The following is a 21,723-nucleotide window of genomic DNA, read 5'->3' on the forward strand; positions in this document are numbered from 1 at the left end:
TTGAAAAGTTGAAAAAAAGGGTACAGAATAGAAAGTGAGAAGGGACTTGAAGCTTATGAGGAGGGTAAATAGAGTAAAGGAAGGATGGATTATTTTCAGCTGAAGGAATTGGTGAGTTGCTCTTAGAAATTCCCAGGAGGGGTGCATGGATGGTTTAGTTGGTTAAACGTCTGCCTGTCTGCCTTTGGCTCAGGTCATGATCCCAGGGCCCTGGGATTGAGCCCCTTGTGGGCTCCTAGCACACCAGAGAGTCCACTTCTCTTTCCCACCACTCCCCACTAACTCCTCTCTCTCACCTCTCTCACTTGCTCTTGCACACGTGTGCGCTCGCTCTCTCTCTCTCTCTCTCTCTCTCTCTTTCTTTCTCTCAAATAAATAAATCTTAAAAAATTTTCAGAGGAACGAGAAAAAGTATAGGAGGATCTTGGGGAAAAATAATCCATGGATTTAGTGGCAAATCAAAATGACTGTTGTAGGCTCATAGGGGAAGAAAGACTAGTCTGCCTAGAATAGATGTTTTAGGGGATGTTTTAGATTTAAATTTCTTAAAACATTAAAAATATTAAAGCTAAGCCAGGGTTACATTTCATACACTGGTAAATGGAGATATACAGTGGCTTTATTATTTTCATCTCCTGTGCTCTGAATGGTCAAAGACGTGTTTTCCCTCTACCTTTAGCAATTGCACAATTAGGGGTGCATCTGTAAAATATCCTTCTGTATAAATGTGGGGAAAGGGGTGGGGTAAAGAAAAACTTATTTATTGAAAAATTTATTTACTTTTAGAGAAGAAAAGAGCATGAGTGGGAAGGACAGAGGGAGAGAGAATCCCAAGCAGACTCCACAGTGAGCATAAAGCCCGACTCCGCACTCAATCTCATGAGCATAAGAACCTGAGCTGAAACCAGGAGTTGGGCACTTAACTGACCGTGCCACCCAGGTGCCCCAGTGAAGCAAGATCGTTAAAACACATATCCTTAGAATTTATTAAAAATAGTGTGCATGGTGTTTAAGAAACCAGCTTGCCAGAACAAGACTACCTGAATTCAAATACTGGCTCTACCACATAGAGCTCTGTGATCTTGGGAAACCACTTACTGACTCATTGCCACAGTTGAATGAATTGGGATTCACTCATTCATTAAATATTTGTTAAATGCCTGTTATAGGTCAGGCATTGCTCTAGAGGAATCAAAAGAACAACTCTGACCACAACAGACTAATATTTCTGCTCTTAGAGAATTTCCATTCTAGCGGGAAGAAGACAAAGTCATAATACATTAAGAGGTAATAATGGCAATAATTACCATTAATGGTAATGGCAGTAATCATTGGTAATAAGGAAAGGGGGCACCTGGGTGGCTCAGTGCTTGAGATCTGCCTTTGGCTCAGGTTGTGATCCTAAGTCCTGGGATCAAGTCCCGCATCAGGCTTCCCACAGGGAGCCTGCCTCTCCCCTCTGTCCACGTCTCTGCCTCTCTCTCCCTCTCTCTCTCTCTCTCTCAAGGATAAATAAAATCATTAAAAAAAAAATAAGCTAGGGTGGGGTTATCAGATTTAACAAAAATAACACAAAGTTTGAATTTCAGATAAACAATGGATAATTTCTCTTTTTAGAATGAATATATTTCAAGTATTGCATGGGACATATTTGTCTTAAAAATAATTTGTTTATGCAAAATTCACATTTGATTGTTATCCTGTTTCATCTTGCAACTTGAGATGTGGGGCATATGGTGGTGGTGCTAGAATTTCAAATGGGATGATGTGGGTGGTAGTAGTTCCCCCTGAGAAGGTGATATTCTAAGGACTTCAGGTAATGGAACTAGCCATGCAGATACGTGGGGAGAATTCCGGGTAGGAATGTGCCCGGAGTATTTGAGGAATGGCAAAGGGGCCAGTATGACTAGAGAAAATTAAGGAAGTGAAGTCAGGGAAAGAGGGTGGTGGTGTTTTGTAGACCTTTTAGGACCCTTTTGGCTTTTACTCCCATTGAAAGAAGCAGCTACAGGAGGATTTTGAGCAGAAGAAAAACCTGATAAAAAGGATCCCTTTGCTTAGGAAGTGCTTGCAGTATTTCAAGCAAAAAAATGTTAGGGATTGGGACTGGAGTGATAGCACTAAAGGTGGCGTGAAGTGATTTGATTCAATATATTTTAAATGTAGAGCCAAAGGGATGTCCTGATTATTGGATATGGGCAAGGAAAGCAGAAAGAAGTCAAAATCACCATTAAGATTTTGACCTGATGCTGACAAGATGGAGCATTCTACTGAATTGAAAGAGCTTGTACTAGAAACAAAGGGGTTTTTGGAGGGTGGGCAAGAAGGATGGAGAAATGAGGTAAGAAAATTGGGAGTTTGGTCTGGGACCTGTTAAGTTTAAGATGTTTAGTACACATTTGTTCTGGGTACTTATTTTGTAAGGAATGACTCCAACCTTAATGGCATAAAACAACCATTTTATTGTTCTCAGGAATTCTGTGGGTTAGGAATTTGGACAGGGCACAGCTGGGATGGCTTATCTCTTCCATTATGTTTGGGGCATCTGCTGGAACAATTCCAATGGCTGGGGGCTGAAAGCATCTGATCTGGCACCGGGCCTGAAGGACTTAAAAGGCTGGGTTCAGCTGGGGACTGTCGCTGTAGATACATGTGGCCCTGCCCTGTGGCTCAGGCTTCTCTAAACATGGCGACTGAGTCTCTGGTGGGAGCTTCTGGAGAATGAGTGTACAGGAGACTTGGGTGGAAAGGGCATGATCTTTTCTGACCAGGCCTCAGAGTCATGCAGTGTCACTTCTGCCACGTTGTGTTGATTACAAGTGAGTCACAAAGGCATCTCTGATTCTAGGGGAGAGGAATTTAATGGGGAAGTGGCAAGGGCACATTGCCACAGGTCATGTGGGATGGGAGATGTTATTGCCACTATTTTTGGAAAATAGAGTTGGCCACAGCATCAAGAGATGTCAATTTAACACTTGCAGGGGTGTGGGTTTGGAGTCTGGGGGATAGATCTGGTCTGTACATGTAATGAATCATTATATAGATGTCATTTAAAGCCCTGTGATTGGTGGACATCATGGGGAGTTAGTATAGACGGGAGATGAGAAAAGGCCCAAGGACAGAGCCCTCGGGTAACTGCAACAATGTTCAAATGTCGGAGAAAAGAGAAAACTAGCAAGAGGGACAGAAATGACCAGGGAAGTAGAAAAATGTGTGACATCCTGTCATCAAAATTAAAGTAGGTATTTTCTGGAGTAAGGGTCTAGTTGTTAAGGCAAGAAAGACTAAGACTGAAAATTGGCTGTTGGATTTAGCAATTTGCAGGTAACTGATAACCTCATCAAGAGCAGCGTCAGCATGCCAGAGAAAGCTCAGTTTGAGTAAGTTTAAGAGTACTTGGTGGGAAGGAATTGGAAACAGAGACTAACCACCTCAAGGAATCTTTCTGTAAAGAGGAATAACAAAAATGGGGTGGTAGCTGGAGGATAAAGGAGGGATAGAAGGTTTTTTGCTTTGTAACATGGGAGAGACAACTATGTATTTGTATGATCTAGTGAGAAAGGGACACGTTGAGGGTGATGAGGAAATGCTGAATTTCCGGAGCTGTGTCCCTGCATATAGGAAGGAGTCCAGGGGCATCAGAGCATGTTTTTAATTGGCCATACAGAAGAGAAAGCAGAGTATGTGAGTATAGATGCTAGCAGGTGAGTAGATGTGACGGTGAGATTTTGAAGTTCTCTTGATTACTTCAATCTTCCCATTGATGTGGGTATAACTTATGATACCAGTTATAAAACACTTAGCTGTTGATGCATGAGATTAACCTATTTTTGTCTGAGATTAAGTCCTTACTCTTTAAAATGGGTCTTCTGTGAAAAGTGATATTAAATGGATTTTTCTTTTAATCTTTTATTGAAGAATAGCACACACACGTTTGCAAATAAGTATATAGCTCCATAAATTATCACAAACACACCTATGTACCACACCCAGATCAAGAAGGAGAACATTTGTGGCCTCTAGTTGTTTTTGTTTTGTTTTGTTTCTCCCCTAAAATATCCTTAGTTCAGAAAATAGAAAGCTAGTCATCCATGTGTTTAGATCAAGGATATTTTTGTAAAATTTACTGGCCTGTGAAACCCAAAAGTCTGGTAATATGTTTAACATTGAGGAGTCTAATAAGCCTTACTGGGCCATCCTGCTAGAAGAAAGAAAGAAAGAAAAACAATTCCCAAATGTCCTATAAGTTTCCAGAGTCATGAGAAAATTTCTAAACCATGACGGGACACCAATTCCTCGAGCATTCTTCGAGCATTCTTCAAATCATGTGCTTCATGAGTGACTTTACTCTTATGCTATGAACACCAACAATTTTTTAGAAGGATTTCAGATTCATGAAGATAAAATGCCTCGTGCCCTCTTCAGTTAACCACAAATTTACCGAGAGGAGTCATTTTTCCTTTTTCTTGCCCCTGTCCCAATGAAAGGAGGTCTGATTTCCCTTACAACATGTCTCCAATCTAGTTTCCTCATGATGTTTTTTAGGAAGGTGACTTTCCAAGACAATGTGCTGGTCACCTATTAGTGATGATCTGAATTATTTCTCTTTTTAAAATGTCATCCACCAAAACAAAAATGAAGAGTATGTGGCTGGTGTGCTTTTCTTAGGGAAGCCCTTGTGTCTTATAGGCTTTTGTCTAATTATTTTGTATGGTTTCCTGTATACCACCTCTAATACACACATATCCTGTAATTAAGGTAATAGTTTCTTAGCTGAATATTAGTGTTTGGGAAAACTTGCCTCTTTTTTTTAATCGAGGTTCACTTCCATTTGCAGCTAGCACTTGCACTCGGTCTGTACATTTTGCCTGTGATTGTGTTCATTTTAGTGTTTCGTTTTCTGGGTGATGTGCCTTGCGTGATTTTGGTTTTCATTTACCGATGGTTGAGAGCAACCATCTTGTGGCCCTAAGAGACAGCTCTTTGCCCCTCTTTTCAGAGTCCTTGCTTGATTCTTCTTGTGCTGTGTTTCATAATTGGTATTTAATGAGATCCCCCAGAACACCAGTCCTCCACCCTCAAGGAAACCTGTGACCCCCTTTATTCCTGTATAAGCAAATTGGAGAAAATATGTAGATGTTTTTAGAAGTTAATTTTATTATATGAAGATAGCATACAAAATACATTCATAGTGACTAGAGATGTAGGACAAAATTAAGTCTTACTTAATATCTGCAGCATATATTCTTGGTATGTATAAAAGTAATTTTTTAAATTTCCAGTTTCCTTAAATAGTTACGCACAAAACACACACACGTATATACACATACACTGTCAGTCAAAGATGCGCTCTTCCTTTCACCCACTAAAAGGGGCTGGCAAGTATCTGTTTCATGTTTGACATTCTTACAGGCTGGGAAACAAGGCACGGTTAGGAGATCTACATCCCATTTTTCAGGATTTGGACACATTTCTTCTATGAGCTAAAACTAAGGTCTATGCATCGTTTCTTAGACTAACTGGATACAGACTTGCATGAGGTTTCAGTCCCATTCCACCCACACTGTTACACATACAGGTTCTCCCAAATCCTGAAAGGAAATGCTGCCTTGCTTGTTAGTGCCAACTATTTGTATCACAAGTGACGGTTCTAATAATATCAGTTAATTAGTGTTTTAATTTTCAGTGCTTTTTAATGTCCAGTACTGGTTAATGAACCATTCTGGCAAGCATGTCACAACTAGATTCATGATTGCAAGCTTCCATTCTTTTTTCTGTGCTAAGACTCTAGATGGGACCATTTTTGACTGATGGGCTTGTATAGGCTCAACCTGAGTCTTTGAAGCAGCCAAATTAACATAGTCCTAATACATTTTTTTTTGGGGGGGGGAGACAGTATTACTGAGGTCCCTGAATAATTAAGAATTAGACTTTTGAAATTGAGATTATGTAGAGTTAAGGTGTTCATTTTCACTAATTGCTGGATCCTTTTCTGATTTGGAAAAAACAAAATAACTAATTAAAGTCTTTTTAAATTGTCCCTGTTGAACCTCCTCTAGTTACCTGACTGATACTGTTGCCAGCTATCACAGGTGCTTTTGTGCATGCAAGGAAGAAGAACAAAGCTCATCCCCTCTTCTAGCCCCTGGCCTGATTTTGTTTGCGCTGGGCTCTTGGTGGGGAGGCCTGCCTCACTTCTCTGCTGGCCAGAGGCTTCTCCAGCAGAGCCACCACTGGAGCATCCGGTACCTCACTTGGGGTGTTGCTAACTGTCCCATCTTTTTATACTAAGAATCTTGAACCAAGAATGTGATACACAGAGTAGGAAGCAAAGATTCTTCTATTATATTTCAGGTTCTAGAGATAAGTTACTTGCATAAAGGGAAGTGTACTCTTCTCTATAACCAGAAGCAGCAATTCACTGTTGCCTGTCCAGCCTTGACCGGCTTTAGAAGGTGCATACATCCTAAACACATAGCATCAAACAGAGCCAATTGAGAGATCCAGGGTCTTTAAACCCTGAAGAGTAGGCACCCTTTTGTACCCTGTCTCCCTATTTCCATCATTCTCAGACCCAAGACAAGGTCCAAAGTAGATGAAAAGAGGCTTTTCTCCTATTGATGGCTCATTAACTAATATCCTGAGTCCCAATTCTGAAAGTATCTTGCATAAATTACATATCACCTTTTTTTCTCAAGGAGCATAAAGTGCTTAATAAACATTGGTTAATGCTCTTCCCCATCTTTCCAGTGGACTAGGGTGAGATAGTAGAATCCCCATTAAAAAGGAAACATGATTGACTTCCTGTCCTTTGGGTCCCAACTGTTTCAGTGAGTTGGTTTGGTTGGTATCGAGATGGGGTTTTCACTCTGTTCATCCTGTTTTTGCTCCATCTATTCTGGTTTTGGTATAGAGGAAACCCTCCACAAGACTCATTTTCATCCTCCTCAGCTTCCTTTTATAACTAACTATATAAAACAGGTTAATGTAAAAAAATTGAAGTGTCTTGGTTATACATTTTAAGACTCAAAATAGAATCTGACAATATTTTTGGAAATGTGGCTTAAAGCCCGACAAGTAACCCTAACAAACCAAACTCATTCCAATTAGGTTGCTGTGAGCAGTCAGCTAAGTGTGAGGCCATCATGCCATGGAGCCAACTTAGCTCAGGGTGAGTTTGCAGTGTGTCTTGCTAGAGGGGCCTGCATCTCAGCTCAGATTTGAGCACGAAGCTCCATGCTAGAAATTTCAAAATGTGCCATAAATGGGAATGGGCATAGGTCCAGTCCCAAAGCTAACATTTTACAATTTGTTTCATAGTTCCAAAAAAATGTGTTTGTCCTTTTATAGCCTGCTGGAGTCCGGAAATGTCCCCTCATCCTTCTGTCCTGTCTGCTCCCTGGCTGGGTTCTCCATGTGGACCAGGTTCGGTCAGGGTTTGGAAGCCACAGCAGTGTCATGGCTGACAGCCCTCTCCTACTCCCTTCCCATATGGGACAGCACAAAAATTCTTTGTCCTGTTTGATCTCTTCTTTCTTTCTCCCTTCTTTCCTTCTCCTCTTTGCCATCACATCTGCTAGAGGACCCCAGAGACATCATGTAGGTCAGCTTAGGACTCGTCTCCCGGTTCCAGGGTGCCGGTGGCTGACCCTGTGGAATCCATACTGCATTGTATGATCAATGCACCTCCTGAATTGTCAAATGCCCTGTGGTCTCGGGGTAGGAGCAGGTAAGTCATTGGGCTTAGAAAGGGTTTCTCTAACACACTGAATAATGTGAAGATTTACTAGTGGTGTTTTTTCACTTGTCACTATTACTCTATCTGGGGTTACATTCTTGTTAGTCAAAAAGAGAAAAAAAAGCACTATTAAAAATAACAAAAGTCAGCTTGCTCCTGTGGAAAGGTAAAGGTGTAAATTTATATATGTGTCATACTGGCAAAAGCTAGTTTTCAGGGAGCATAAATACTTGTGTGGTTCTAGAAATAAGGCGACGTGTCAAACTTTAGACAGGCGGGGTGGAGTATAAGACCACCGAGTTGTAGTCTGGGGGAGGCGAGCAGCACGAAATCTTCTTTTCCAGCTCTGAGTTGTCATATGTAAATCTGCGCCTGCCTCTGTTGATGTGCCCACACCTGGAATGGCAGAAAGGCCGTGTGAGGTCAGAAAGCCCCGACTCCTTACTTTTACTGGTTACTCGCAAGCTAAAGAAAGAAAAAAAAAAATCAAATATACAAAATTGATGTCTTGAAAACAAACACTAACTTCCACTCTTTTCCATCAGGTCATTTGCTCATAACTGTTCTAGAGTTAATGGTTATTGAATCCCATCTCAACCTCCGATCAGAGTCTCTGTTCTAGAGCTGCACACTGCTTCTCTACTACCAGCTTGGTGGCACCAGGCAGACAGATGCCTTCCTCTGGCTGGGGGGTGGATTGTGTGAAGAGAGAACTGCAGATCCATAATCCCAGGTCGAGAATAACTCCCAGGCCGGTATGGCCCTCCCCCGCACTTGGGCCAGCCAGCTACTGTAGTAGGCTGAACAATGCTCCTGCCTCCAAAATAAATTGATCTCAAATCCCTGGAACCTGTGAAGAGCACTTTGTGTTCTAGAGACTGAATATTACCTCATGTGGCAAGACAGGTGATTAAGCTAAGGATCTTCAGAGGAGGAACTGAGCCTGAGTTACCCAGGTAGGCCTTAAATACAAACACACGCATCCTTATAAGAGATGCAGATAGAGTGTCACAGCCACATGCAGAAGGTAGTGGTTGGAGGTAGAGTAGGGAGACATGGCCACAAGCCAAGGGATACTGAGAGACGTCAGGGGCCAGAGGAGGGGAGGAATGGATTCTCCTCAGAGCCTCCAGAGGAATCTTGGCCCTGCCAACACCTTGATTTCAGACTTCTGGCCTCTAGAACTGCAAGAGAATACACTTCTCTTGGTTTAAGCCACCAACTTTGTGGTAATGTGTTACAACAGCCTCAAGAAATGAATAGAGCTTCAGACAAACAGGTTAGTATCGTTGTCTCCCTGTCATGTTTGTGTCCTAGAAAATTTAGGTTATGGGATGGTCACTACTAAGCAAGGCTCACAGGAGAAGAAGCTTGCTTCCGGTTCTGTGTGTCCCATCCAGCCTGAAACAGATACACAAGAAAGAAAAGCTTCTCTTGTCCGTTTGTATTTGTTTATTAATAGCTGGGATGAGAACAAGAAAACCCACACATTAATGTTGTTGTTGAGAACAAGAAAACCCACACATTAATGTGGCCACAATAATGTGCCACCACATTATTTTATTGGGTTCTGGATTAACAACATCAAGCACTTGCTGTATTTTTAATCTCAGAGTAGGGTGCAATTATGGTTTTCTTTCACAGAGATCTAGATAAGTATTCCAAAATAGGAAACAAAAGGTTGTCAGTAGCCTTTCTTTCCTCGCTTAGACACTTGTTTTTTCTGAGGGTCCCCTAATCTGCTACCCTATGAAGGGACTCTGCTCAGGTGCCATCACGGTGCTCATGTTAAAAGCAATCAAGTATGAAGATGTTTGCCTGGTGATGTTCTCACCTTTGGATTTACTTGTGGTTGTTAAACTATGCTGTGTCACTTAGAGGTGTTTGGGGCCATCTTTTGACTTGAATCAAGGTCAGCAAACTACAGCCTGTGGGCCGACCACCTGCTTGGTTGTTTTTTTTTGTTTGGTTTGAAACAGGTTTATTGAAATACAGTTCACCTGTTGAAAGTGTCCAGTTGAATGGTCTTTATATTCACAGATGGCACAACCATCAACATAATTGATTTTAGAACATTTTCATCACCCCCCAGAACCAATACCCATTAGCATAGCTAGCCAGTCACTCTTCCCCACACTTCCCACCACCGGCCCTAGACAACCACTGATCTACTTTGTTTCTATAGATTGGCCTATTCCTGGCATTTAATATAAAGGGAATCATTTATGCTATGTAGTCTGTTGTGACTGGCTTTGTTCACTTAAAAATGTTTTCAATGTTTATCCATATTGTAATGTGTCAGAACTTTGTACTTTTTTATTAGCAAACATTTGATTGTATGGGTAATACTGCATTCTATCTGCTCATCAATCGAAGGACATTTGGCTTGGTTTTACTTTGGGTTATTAATGATGCTGCTATGAACATTTGGGAATAAACTTTGGTGTGAACATAAGCTTTTGTTCTATTGGGTATGTACTGAGGGAGCAGAATTGCTGGGTCATGGAGTAATGCTATTTAACCTTCTGAAGACCTGCTATTCTGTTTCCCAAAGTGGCTGCACCATCTTACATTGCCACAGCAACAGCAAGAGCTTATGATTTCTCCACATCCTCATCAGTATTTTTGGTTCTAGCCATCCTGGTGGGTGTGAAGTGGTGTCTCGTCCTGGTTTTGATATGCATTTCCCTGACGACTAATGACCTTAAGTATCATTTCATGTGCTCATTGACCATGGCCAGCTGTTTCTGTAAATAAAGTTTATTGGAACACAGCCACACCTTCTTGTTTATATATTGGTGATGGCTGCTTTTATCCTACAATGGCAAAGTTGGTTCGTTGTTTTCTGTGTGACTCATAAAAAGTCTGCTGACCTCTGATTTAGATGAAAGAGGATCACATTCTGCCTTTGGGTGAGACAGGGGCAGCATTTGAATCAGGAAAGGTAGGAATGCCCGATAGACAGGCCCAGCCTTCGCCTGGCCAGCATGATTCCTAGGTAGAGACTAGCTCAGAGGAGCTAAGGTGATAGCAGGGCCAGTGGAGCAAAAAGCTGGAGCCTAATTCCAACAGCACTTGCTGATGGCTACCATAGGGAGGGAGGAGTGCTTCCAACAGGAAACAGGCCTTCATTTGGAAGGGTTGGCTTCTCAGGATGGCAGATCTTAGGACTAGAAAACAGGACTGTGACAACTGCTTCCTGTACAAACACTGCCAGCCCAGGGTATAATCATGGGCCAGCTTCCCTCCCTGCCCCCATAAGCATGTCTCCATCTGTTCACAGTTGGGCACGTCAGCCTCCTTCCAGCTGAGGCACTGTACTTCATGTGTTTGGACTGCCTGTCCCTGCTGCAGTTTTCTGCCTGTTTTTACTTCTCAAATCCCAAGCTTCCTGCTCAGCACTGGTGCTCATATCTTTGATTTTATACCCTCCTAAGGGAAAAAAAAAAAAAAAAAGTGCTCTTCTGCAATGCCTGAGCATAGTAGTTCAGGAGGGCAAGCAGCTCTCAGATCTCCCCCATTGAGTTTAGCCTAGCATCCTTCATCACACACCCCCATCAACCGATCATAGAAAAGACCCCCAGATTCCTTACTCAATCTTCAGGGAGGCCTTGGGTTTGCTCTCAGCCCAGGTGAAGCGCTTCAGCAAGGGGGAAGCCAGCAGAGTGCTACTGTCCACCTGGTAGTCCTGATGGGGAGGAAGGAAAAAGGTTATACTTCTTGCCTGACCGACAGGGGTCCACGAATCTGGGGGATAATGCTGGGATGGACATATGAAGTCACCCCAAACTCTGTCCTCACCTGCCTATTGAGACAAAGCGTGTTCTCTGTATTGGCAAATCTAAATTTTATGAGCTGCAAGAAATGCCTATTATTCCCTGTGACTTTGAGGTTCTTCTTCCTGAAGGTAAAGAATATACATTTACACAAAAGGGGAGGGATGCCTTGGGGGGCTCAGGTCGTGATCCCGGGGTCCTGGGATCAAGTTCCGCACTGGGCTCCTTGCGGCAAGCCTAGTTTTCCCTTTGCCTATGTCTCTCTCTGTCTCTCTCATGAATAAAAAAAAAAAAAGAAAAAGGAGGGGGGAAACTATAGATAATGGGTGAGCATTTTTTATAGTACACTTTTATGTCCCTTATTGCATACATATACTAAAAGTAATGTTGGCAGACGACTGTTGTCTGTAAGTATGCTGTTATTTGGTGGCCATACAAAAGATGCAAGAATTCTGATAAATTCTAAAGACTGGGTTTAATTTTTGTTGTTGTGGATCCTTTGGAATTTTCAGGCCCCACAGTAATGTTTTGCAGCAATTTTATTTTCTCGTTGCTTCAGCTTTAGCATGGAATTTTATGCAGGCTCCTCCTTCCTCTGTTGATAGAACATTCCCAGTATGTGTGGACTCCACACTTTGTTCCTCCACCCTTTGCATCTCTGGGCTGTTTTCATGTCCTTACTCATCAGTAAACAAGCCTAAGCAAGCAAAGAAGCTTACCACTGTATCAGCCTGGGGAGGGTTGGTGGATAGCAATCTTCCATGTTTTGCCCAGTATCATTTCCTAGGACTTAAAACCAACTTCCTGAACAGAAAAAAATTCAGCTACTTTACTTTTGTGTTCTGTGGGTCATTTGTAATGTTTTTAACGTTTCAATCATCTTTTCATCTTTAGTGGGTTTGAAACGCTTTGGGGCTCTTTTAAAGATGACTGTGCTGGGTCTCAAGGTCACTGTGTTTGTGATCATCAGCTTCACACTGTGGTTGGTTTTACAGCCCTTTTATGGGACATGGGCATTACCAGTGTCCTCAAACTTGACCATGCACATCAATCCCCTGGGGACCTTGTGACAGGGCAAAATGTGACTCACTGATAATGAATGGGTCTTGAGATTTGGCATTTCTAGCCTGCTTAGTGACAACGGTGCTACCTGGAGATCAGTTTGAGTGTAAGGGTCTTGATGCTGGAAGGGCACTCTTGCCCAGCCCTCCCTCTCCTCCCAATACTTTCTCAACCTCCTGTCCTAGAGCTTCAAAGAGACAAATTGGGTAAGGCCCTGTGTTTGCCAGGCTGTACTGGATTGCTTCTGGTGTGGCTGTAGGACCATGGCCATTCAGCCTATAGAACCTTAGTGGGAAGGAGCATAAGGCCTGGGTAGACTTCTCTCGGGACTTCAAGACTACTCTTAAGGGAGAGCTTTCTGTTGCATCATGAAGACCCAGCCACCCACAGTTTTGAATTCCTCCATTAATCTGAAAGCAGGATTCCATCATTGATAGACAAGAAGCCAAGAAACCCAATGAAGTTTCCTAAGGGACTAAACTATGATCAGGTGAAGACTTGGACCCTGGAGAGCATTCCTAGGTCATTCTCAAACTACAGAACTACCTACTTTCAAATTAGCTCTGTATAGCTAAGCCTTGTTGTCAGGTCTCCCGGAATTGTCATTTCAGTCACTAATCATTACTGATCCCCATTGACTGAGAGCCACCAGAATACGGGAGTTTGTATAGGGATAGAGCCTGGCAAAGGGTTCTGCCAAGGTGCATTGAGTAGGTTAATTCCATTACTTACATCAAAAATAGAGGTGGTGTTTGGTGAAAGTTCTTCAAAGGTTTTGATTCTCTCCAGGCTCATGAAATTGAAAGCATTTACATATCTGATGAAGAAAGAATAACCAAGACAGGTAAGTGCAGCCAGCTTTTATTAGTCAGGAAACTATATGGGTACTATATCTGATCCAAGAAGAACCAAAGTACCAGAAAGAATCCTTGACTCCTGAGGCTGAAAGAATCCTGACAGCAGTGGCCACTTCTCCCATGGTTGTCAATCCACACTGCATAGTTTCAAGCAAAAACCCAGAAAGGACCCTTGAGAAACTACTTAGTGGTTGGGCTTCTAGTCCTTTGTGGAATTGGAGAAATGTCAGGCCTAGAAGAAACCTGAATTATCATGTGGCCTAAACACCCTACATTACAAAATAGAGAAATGATGCCCAGAGAAGGGATATGACTTGATAATAGCTGCCTACTTCAAAGGAGACCAAGGAAATGACCTCACCAGGTCTCAGAGCTGATTTAATAGCTAGTCCTGTATATTCTGTTCTGGGATTCCAGATTGGGAGAAATGGGTGGTATTTTTATGTTTTCTGTAGAATTAACTACCTACTGACCTTTTGTTGATGATCTATTAGGAAGGTTAACAGAGATTTCCACTATATGGTTTTCCTCCTAAGGCAAGTTCACCTACAGACTGAGTTTCTTAGTCTGAAACCCTATCACCATCTGCAAGGCCCAATTTCTTAGATAAGCTCCTTATTGGCCTAAGGCTAAGCAGCATTCTGGAAAGGCCCAAATAACTGACAACTTCCCTCCCCCTTCTCTGATACAGATATTGCTAATGTGTTCAATCCCAATTAGTTTTCTTATCTTGGGGGAAAAAAAAAAGGTGATTTGATGGGTGATTTCTTATCTTTAAAAAGAATTTTTTTTTTCTTTAAGGGTAATTCATGGGACTCCTGGGTGGCTCAGCGGTTGAGCATGTGTCTTTGGCTCAGTGTCTGGAATTGAGTATTGCATCGGGCTCCCTGAGAGGAGACTGCTCCTCCTTTCTGCCTGTCTCTGCCTCTCTCTGCGTCTCTCTCATGAATAAATACATATCTTTAAAAAAAAAAAAAAAAGGTTCATCCAAGTGGGTGAATCCCAACTAGAGTTCTTATCTTAAAAAAAAAAAAAAAAGGTTGACTCATGACATGTTGATACATGTACAACTGTTAGTGATGATATCTTTGATATAATCAGATATGGCTAATGTGTTCAATCCCAGCTAGTTTTTTTACCTTAAAAAAAGGATGATTCCTCAGTTGGGCTGGTTGTGAAGTGTGAGCAGTGCCACTGACTTATAACCCATTACCACAAATGTGGGCCAGCCACTGGACTCCTGGGCCTCTCATAGATGCTTGTCAGTCTTTTCAGACTGGTCCAATCATTAGCCATGCCTACCCTGGTCACCTGCCAAGTTTGGCTGAACTGAGGTCAAAGCTCTACGGTTGTGCCTACTGCAGATAAAGATGCTAGAAGGCCCACAGGACAGTCTAAATTTCCTAAAAATAGTTCTAACAGCATGGGAACAGGGAAGGAGTATCAAACTGCAATCTGCTATTTTCTAGACACACAATTTTGGCAGGCTATCTTCTATGGAGACTCACTGTCCCCATTTGTGTAACAGGAATAATATCTACTGTATAGTATTGTTTTGAGCATTAAAGGAATTGATGTATACAAAGAGCCTAGCACAGTGCCAGAACAGCACATATCTTTGTAACCTTTAATGTGTATGACACATTTGCAACCATTAGCAGTAATGAACACCATATGCAACTGTTAGTACTGATGTGGGATGCATGTATAACCGCTAGTAATGACATGTTGGACATGTCGATACATGTATAACTGTTAGTGCTGAATATGTGTGATACATGTGTAACTATGAGTACTGAAGAACTGATTCCCACCCAACAATCAATATTTCTTCCCTTATCCCTTCTCCAACTTCTGCAGCAAGGAGAGATATGTTAGTGTGCCAAGTAAGAAAAAAAAAAGTTTGTTTTATCTAAAGTCTTATGAAAAAAAGTTATTGGGGAAAAAAGATGTAGGATTATCCTAGAATAAAATTAAAATGCAATGCATTATGCTTGATTAGATCCTGTTTTTGCCTTTTGTTTTTTAAGGCATAAATGATGTTTGGGAAACTTACGGAAATGTGAATATTTAATAATATTAAGGAACTATCAATTTCTTTGGTGTGATAATTTTGACGTGGTAACACAAATAACCTTACAAGATTTAGGGGTAGAATGTTATAATGCCTTATGCTCTGTTCCAATTGGTTCAGCAAACGGGGGAAAAAAAAAACAACCACATGCACACAGAATGTATGCATAGAGACAAAATAGGGCAAAATGTTAGCTATGGTTGAATTTAGGAGGTGGACTTTTTAATGTTTGAAAATTTTATAGTACAGGCTAGGGAAAGAAAGGACTCTTACCTGACATTATCAGAACTTCCTGAATTAAACTTTGGAGCTGAGATATCTTCCTTGAAGAAGTCATCAGAGAAGGCGGGAGATGAGTACGTAAATCCACTATTTCCTGTCAGTATGGCATTTAGTGGGATATAGTCTTTTCCACCCTAAAATACCAAAGATAGAGCTCTAATTGTACAAATTTCTATATCCATCTACATCTGTGAAACATGTCAGCTTCAACTGTGTCATTTCCACAACTTTTGTTGTGTTTTGGGAAGATAATTTTGCATACACACAATTTAACTGCTAATTTCTGCTATTAATAGCTCTTAAAAATAACACCCCCTTGACTTACATTCAAAGGCATTTGGGTCTTCAGATATTTTAAATAAATTTAGCTTTACCTGTTGTACATTTGCTTGAAGCAAATCACCTAGTTTTTCCACAAGTTCTGCAAATCTTGGCCTTTCTTTAGGGTCTTTGTGCCAGCAGTCCAACATGATCTGATAGCTGTTGGGTGAAAGCACAACAGAAATAGCTGAAGAACAGTGGTAATTATGTAAATTGCCCTACATTCATCAGCAAAGTGATGGGTGTTGTCCTATAGATAAGGGTTATGCTTCTTGTAGTATATGATATTTGCCTTCGTTTTTGGATTTGGGCATGCAGCACCCACACATACAAGGCTATCTGGGCCAGGTCCTGCTGGTAGTGGAAAACATTTCTACAAAGGCAGACTAATAAACCAACCCTCTGAAGCCCGTCACCTCCCAAATTCTTTGGGGTGCTTGTGGTTTCTGCAGAGAGGAAGTCATGAGCCCTTTTTGAATAAAGCAGAGCTACTGGGATCCCTGGGTGGTGCAGCGGTTTGGCGCCTGCCTTTGGCCCAGGGCGCGATCCTGGAGACCCGGGATCGAATCCCACGTTGGGCTCCCGGTGCATGGAGCCTGCTTCTCCCTCTGCCTGTGTCTCTGCCTCTCTCTCTCTCTGTCTGTGACTATCATAAATAAATAAAAATTACAAAAAAAAAATTTAAAACCTCTCCTTTAAAAAAAATAAAAATAAATAAATAAATAAATAAATAAATAAAGCAGAGCTACTGGAAAAGAAGCACCACTGTTGACTTGCAGTATAAAGCTCCTCCTCTCACTGTAAAAAGCAGGGCAATGTCCTTAAAGGTGCAAGTTATCATAGACACAAATATCCATGGGTGAATCGTTTATAGTACTTATTATATTCTCAGGCTATCAAAAAAAGATTGACTCAGGCTTTTCAATAAGTATATGGTATGTCCAGGGCTGCCTCACAGTTACATTATTGAGCTCAGCAGTGGAAACCAGAGAAGGCCCTGTGTAAAGGATTTAAGTCACTTCCAAAATGTGAAAGTTTGTGTAGAGTATGGGTAGTTCTGTGGGTTGTGTGCAGGTTTCTTGCATGTGGCTGATCCCCTCTCTTCCTGTTAACCCCAGCATTTCTTTCTTTTTTTTTAATTTTTTTTTAATTTTTATTTATGATAGTCACAGAGAGAGAGAGAGAGGCAGAGACACAGGCAGAGGGAGAAGCAGGCTTCCTGCAGGAAGCCCAACGTGGGACTCCATCCCAGGATCATGCACTGAGCCAAAGGCAGACACTCAACCACTGAGCCACCCAGGCGTCCCAACCGAGCATTTCAAAGCAGCCATTACAAACTGGCCTCCCACACCTCTCAAGTCACTAGGTACAGGCTGAGTTTCTGGATATGAAAACATTTAATATTTAAATGTTTTTTAATGTTTAATGTTTTTAATGTTTAAATAAAATTAAATAAAAATTTAATATTACAGAAGCCAGATTGTGCCCTGGAATTGATTGATCAATTTTAAAAGATTGTATTTATTCATGAGAGACACAGAAAGACAGAGATGTAGGCAGAGGGAGAAGCAGGCTCCATGCCGGAAGCCCAATTGGGACTCTATCCTGGGATTCTGCGATCATGCCCTGAGCCAAAGGCAGACACTCATCCGCTGAGCCACCCAGGCATCCTGGGTCCTGGGATTTAAATGTCAACAGGGTTCCTTGTCAATTCTTCTCCTCTGACCTTTGAGATAGAAAGATATTGGGCTCTTTTCTTGGTCATGCCTGAGGGAATACAGGTCCCTGCCTGCACATCCTCCTTGTAGAACACATGCCAGAGGTCTTTACACGCACTGGCTTATAATTTACTCTTTTGGTTCTTTCCTCTCCTCAAGAGATGTTTACTGTAAATATCTCTTATCTCAGAAAACCATCTGGACTAGAGAAGACTCTGACCAAGTTGGATCAAAATCTGAGTGGCCTCAGAATTTGGATCTGGATCAGAACCTGGCTGGGAGCTCCCGGTGCATGGAGCCTGCTTCTCCCTCTGCCTGTGTCTCTGCCTCTCTCTCTCTCTGACTATCATGAATAAATAAATAAAATCTTTAAAGAAAAAAAAAAAAAAGAACCTGGCTGGGAGCACTATGTTGGTGGGGACCACATCTCCACACCCCTCACCTAGCTGAGGGCCTGCCATGTAAGTATTTGATAAGGAAGTCAGACTGGTCTCTGGGAAGAGCTAGCAAGGCTCCCTGCATGAATTCTTAAGCCATACTGCAGACATTACTTGTAGTGCTGGACCTGGGTGTTCCGAGGAAAAGCCTGAGAACCGCACCCCCACACACACACCGCCACTTCTTAGACATGTGCTTTCAATCTGCACCAGCTGCTCCAGTGTCTCTCAAGGCTATCCCTATTTTGTCTCAAAGTACAGGGGAGATGACTAACAAAGGAATATAGGAAGGTTAAGAAAAGAGAAAAGAATATCGCAAGAAAGGAAAAATAAGAAAGGCAAAAGCCCAGGCAAAGCTAATCTGCAAAATGTATATCTTGACTCTGAGTAGTTGGATACAGGCAATGCTCCAAGCTTCCAGGCAGCTGGTGAAAAGAAGGAATAATCAATTATGTGGTGCACATAAGCCAAAAGTTAAAAACAGACCAGTTACTTGGAAGAAGCATGGCTATTCCTAGAACTGAAATCTGAAAGGAAGCTGTCCTAGACGCCTCTCAACAGTGTAATTTCCATCTAGGAAATAATGACTTCATGGGACTGTCTTGTACCTTGTCTTTCAACGTTGGCCAATGCCTTAAGAGCAAAAGCACCCTCAGGAAAAACAATTTTGAGAGGCAAGACACTGTGGCCTGCTGTGTGTTTCTCCTCAGGTCCCCAGGAGAGTGTTGGCACCATGTGGTCTTCAGATACCCTCCATGGGTACTGGTGTTCGAAAGCAAGCTCCTCATTTAGTCAGATGGTTGAGTTGAGGTTCTGCTTTCTGAATACCCAGTGAGCACATAACCTAAGTCTTTGATTAAGGGATCATAAAGATCACTTGTCTGAATCGCAGATTCTCCCAACTTTGACCAAACTGATGGGTCAAGCTCTTCTCAGAAGATGATTCTGATTCCCTGCCACCCATATCTTTCATCTATGGTACCTATTTTGCCTAACTCCCAGCGGGTGCGGTGGGGCTCAATAGGTCCCAAGAGCTCTGAAGGCTCAATTTGCCTTTAGACTACTCTACTGAGTACTCTAGGACTACTCTACTGAGGCTCAATTTGCAGACACACAGGAGACTGGGAGTGAGGAGGGGAACACATGTTTTCCAACTCTGGGCCATTGTCCCCACTGTCTAGGAGACCTAGGAGAGGAGCTGCAGTGCCCATGGTCCCTACTGTCCCAGACAACCAGCCTCAGATTGAGGCCTCAAGGCACTTGCTCCATTCAGGCAAACTGTTAGTGGCCAGAGGTCTGAAGTAGCATAAGACAGTCTGCACAGGGGTACCTGGGTGGCTCAGTCAGTTAAGCGTCTGCCTTCAACTTAGGTCATGATCTCAGGGTCCTGGGACTGGGCTCCCTGCTCAGTGAGGAGTCTGCTTCTCCTTCTCCCTCTGCCTGCAGCTCCCCCTGCTGGTGCTTGCACTCTCTATCAAATCAATAAAATCTCTCTCTCTTTTTTAAAAAACAGTCTGCACAATCCTATGTGGATCTCACTTTGTTTACATGTTTTACTAATTTTTTGAGATAGGTGCAAAAACATTTACCAAGGAGTTAGGAGATCACCAGACAAAGCCCAAGATCCCACACCCCAGATGCACTGGCTGTGATGTGATGAAGGCTGGCCTGTTTCCACCTTACCACACTCAAGCCGAACCATCCAAGGCAGTTCTAGCAATGAACAGTCTTGGAGGCTGTTGGAAGGACATTGAATGTATACACAGATAATATATAAAAGGTAGCCAAAGCAAGAAAGGTTTAAACCAAACAAAAAAGGGGGATGGTCCTGCAAGTAGGGAGGACACAGTCCTGCAGCCAGCACCCTTTCACTGCTGAGCTAAAAGCTGCTGCAAGCAGGACTTGCCCTGTCTTCTCCCTGTCCAAACTAGCAAAAGGGACCACCTACAACTCCTTGCTGTTTTTATTTTGATTCTTGGTTTCTGATTTCTAGTTTCCATTCCTCTTGCCTAAAATCCAATGCAAAACATCTCAGCAAACACCAAAGGAAAAGAAAAAAAAATCAAAACATTCATTGCTTATTTCCTTATTGGAAGACATCTGATTAAACAGGCTCTGGGCGAGGAACCAGCCACTCAGGGTTGAACAGTTTATATCACTAAGTAAACAGGTTTAATACAGTAAAGAGACACCAGCTGCACCCACCCCAACAGCCCTTCTTGAAACCAGCTGTGGGAAGGGTTTCCTTTTCAAGCTATCACTCAAGCCCCCAAGTGCACGCCACGTTAGGCCAAGTTCAGGTCACAGAGGCCAGTTTTGAGAGCTGCACTTTGTCCTCCACCCAGGCCTTCCCGCGTTGGAGCCAACAAGAAGGAGATTACTCTATCAGCCCTCAAACGCCTGAGAATGGCTGAAGGTTTGATTCTAGCCTTCTGAACAAACACTTCACAAAGCTACTGCTTTTCATAGCTTCTAGAACTCCCCAGCATTGAGGAACCATCCTTCTGTCTACAGCTTCTCCCTCTGTGGGATACAAGTGTTTCCTGGGAGTGGTTAATGGGAAGACTTGAAGCTTTGATAAAGTCCAAGGGAGCTTTCAGTCCAAAGCTGATAGGACTTTGCAACTTTTAGAGTCATTTGGGACCAGAGCCTGGGTAGGTATTAGAACAGACCCTGTAGGCATGTAGCCTGGTGCTGTGGACTCTGGGCTCAGACCAACTTATTTGCAATGTGGCAGATCACTTAGAGGTTCTGTGCCTTGATTTTCTCACCTATAAAATGGAGTTAATAACTCTATAAAGTAGGTACAATTATGAGCATTGGGTAAGTTAATATATGTTAAAAGACACTTAAAACCATGCCTGGCACTGAAGCACTAAATAACTGTTTCATTAATAAATATTAAATGTCACTTAATAATGATTGCAATTATTATGGCTAGTATTTGAGAACTAGTTTTGTGATTGTCAGATTATGTAAAGAAGTGGAAGAAATATTCAAAGCACAAGCGGACATATTAGAGAAACTTTTTCTAAGGAATGTGGGATGTATTTCTAATTTAATAGTCCTATGATCTAGGGAAATCAATCCAAAAGGTTCTAAATGTCCCCTATGCTACTATTTAGTTGACAGTGGACAAATCACTTCACTTGTGAGAGGATTAGTTTCATTCCTCATTAAATTCAAATGATAGCGTCTGCCTGTCTGCCCCTCAAGGTTTCTGGGAGCTTTAGATGAAACTGTACTTAGAAAATGGTGAAGTGCAAAGTGCTCTCATTTTACACCAGATCTCCTGGAGGCTGCCCCGTTCCACCAAGCAAAAAGAGGCAAGCAATAAAAAATTTTCAATACTTTCCACACTCCACAGCCCAACTGTCACATCCTGAGGACTAATCTAGCTCCGTTCCCAGCTCTCAGAAAAGAGCCCTGCCTCAAGGTCTCTGGACTTTCCTGGTAAG

The 21,723-nt window shown here is 42.2% G+C and overlaps 1 protein-coding gene across 3 annotated transcripts in view; it reads right to left on the bottom strand.

The window, feature by feature from the left end:
- Positions 1-5,143: 5,143 nt before the first annotated feature.
- The window catches only part of FLT1 (fms related receptor tyrosine kinase 1), a 176,006-nt gene continuing 159,426 nt past the window's right edge, over positions 5,144-21,723 (bottom strand). For 2 of the 3 annotated variants that reach the window (XM_055317306.1, XM_055317305.1), the window contains exons 26-30: positions 16,164-16,269; positions 15,781-15,923; positions 13,309-13,393; positions 11,332-11,426; positions 5,144-8,203 (exon numbers count right to left, since the gene is read on the bottom strand). In XM_055317306.1, coding sequence (XP_055173281.1) covers positions 8,005-8,203; positions 11,332-11,426; positions 13,309-13,393; positions 15,781-15,923; positions 16,164-16,269 — 628 coding nt within the window. In that variant the 3' untranslated portion in view covers positions 5,144-8,004. The remainder of the gene's footprint in view (positions 8,204-11,331; positions 11,427-13,308; positions 13,394-15,780; positions 15,924-16,163; positions 16,270-21,723) is intronic. The other variant, XM_055317304.1, reaches the window with a different exon arrangement.

Source organism: Nyctereutes procyonoides, unplaced genomic scaffold (assembly GCF_905146905.1).
Source record: "Nyctereutes procyonoides isolate TBG_1078 unplaced genomic scaffold, NYPRO_anot_genome, whole genome shotgun sequence".
NCBI classification, from domain to species: Eukaryota; Metazoa; Chordata; class Mammalia; order Carnivora; family Canidae; genus Nyctereutes; species Nyctereutes procyonoides.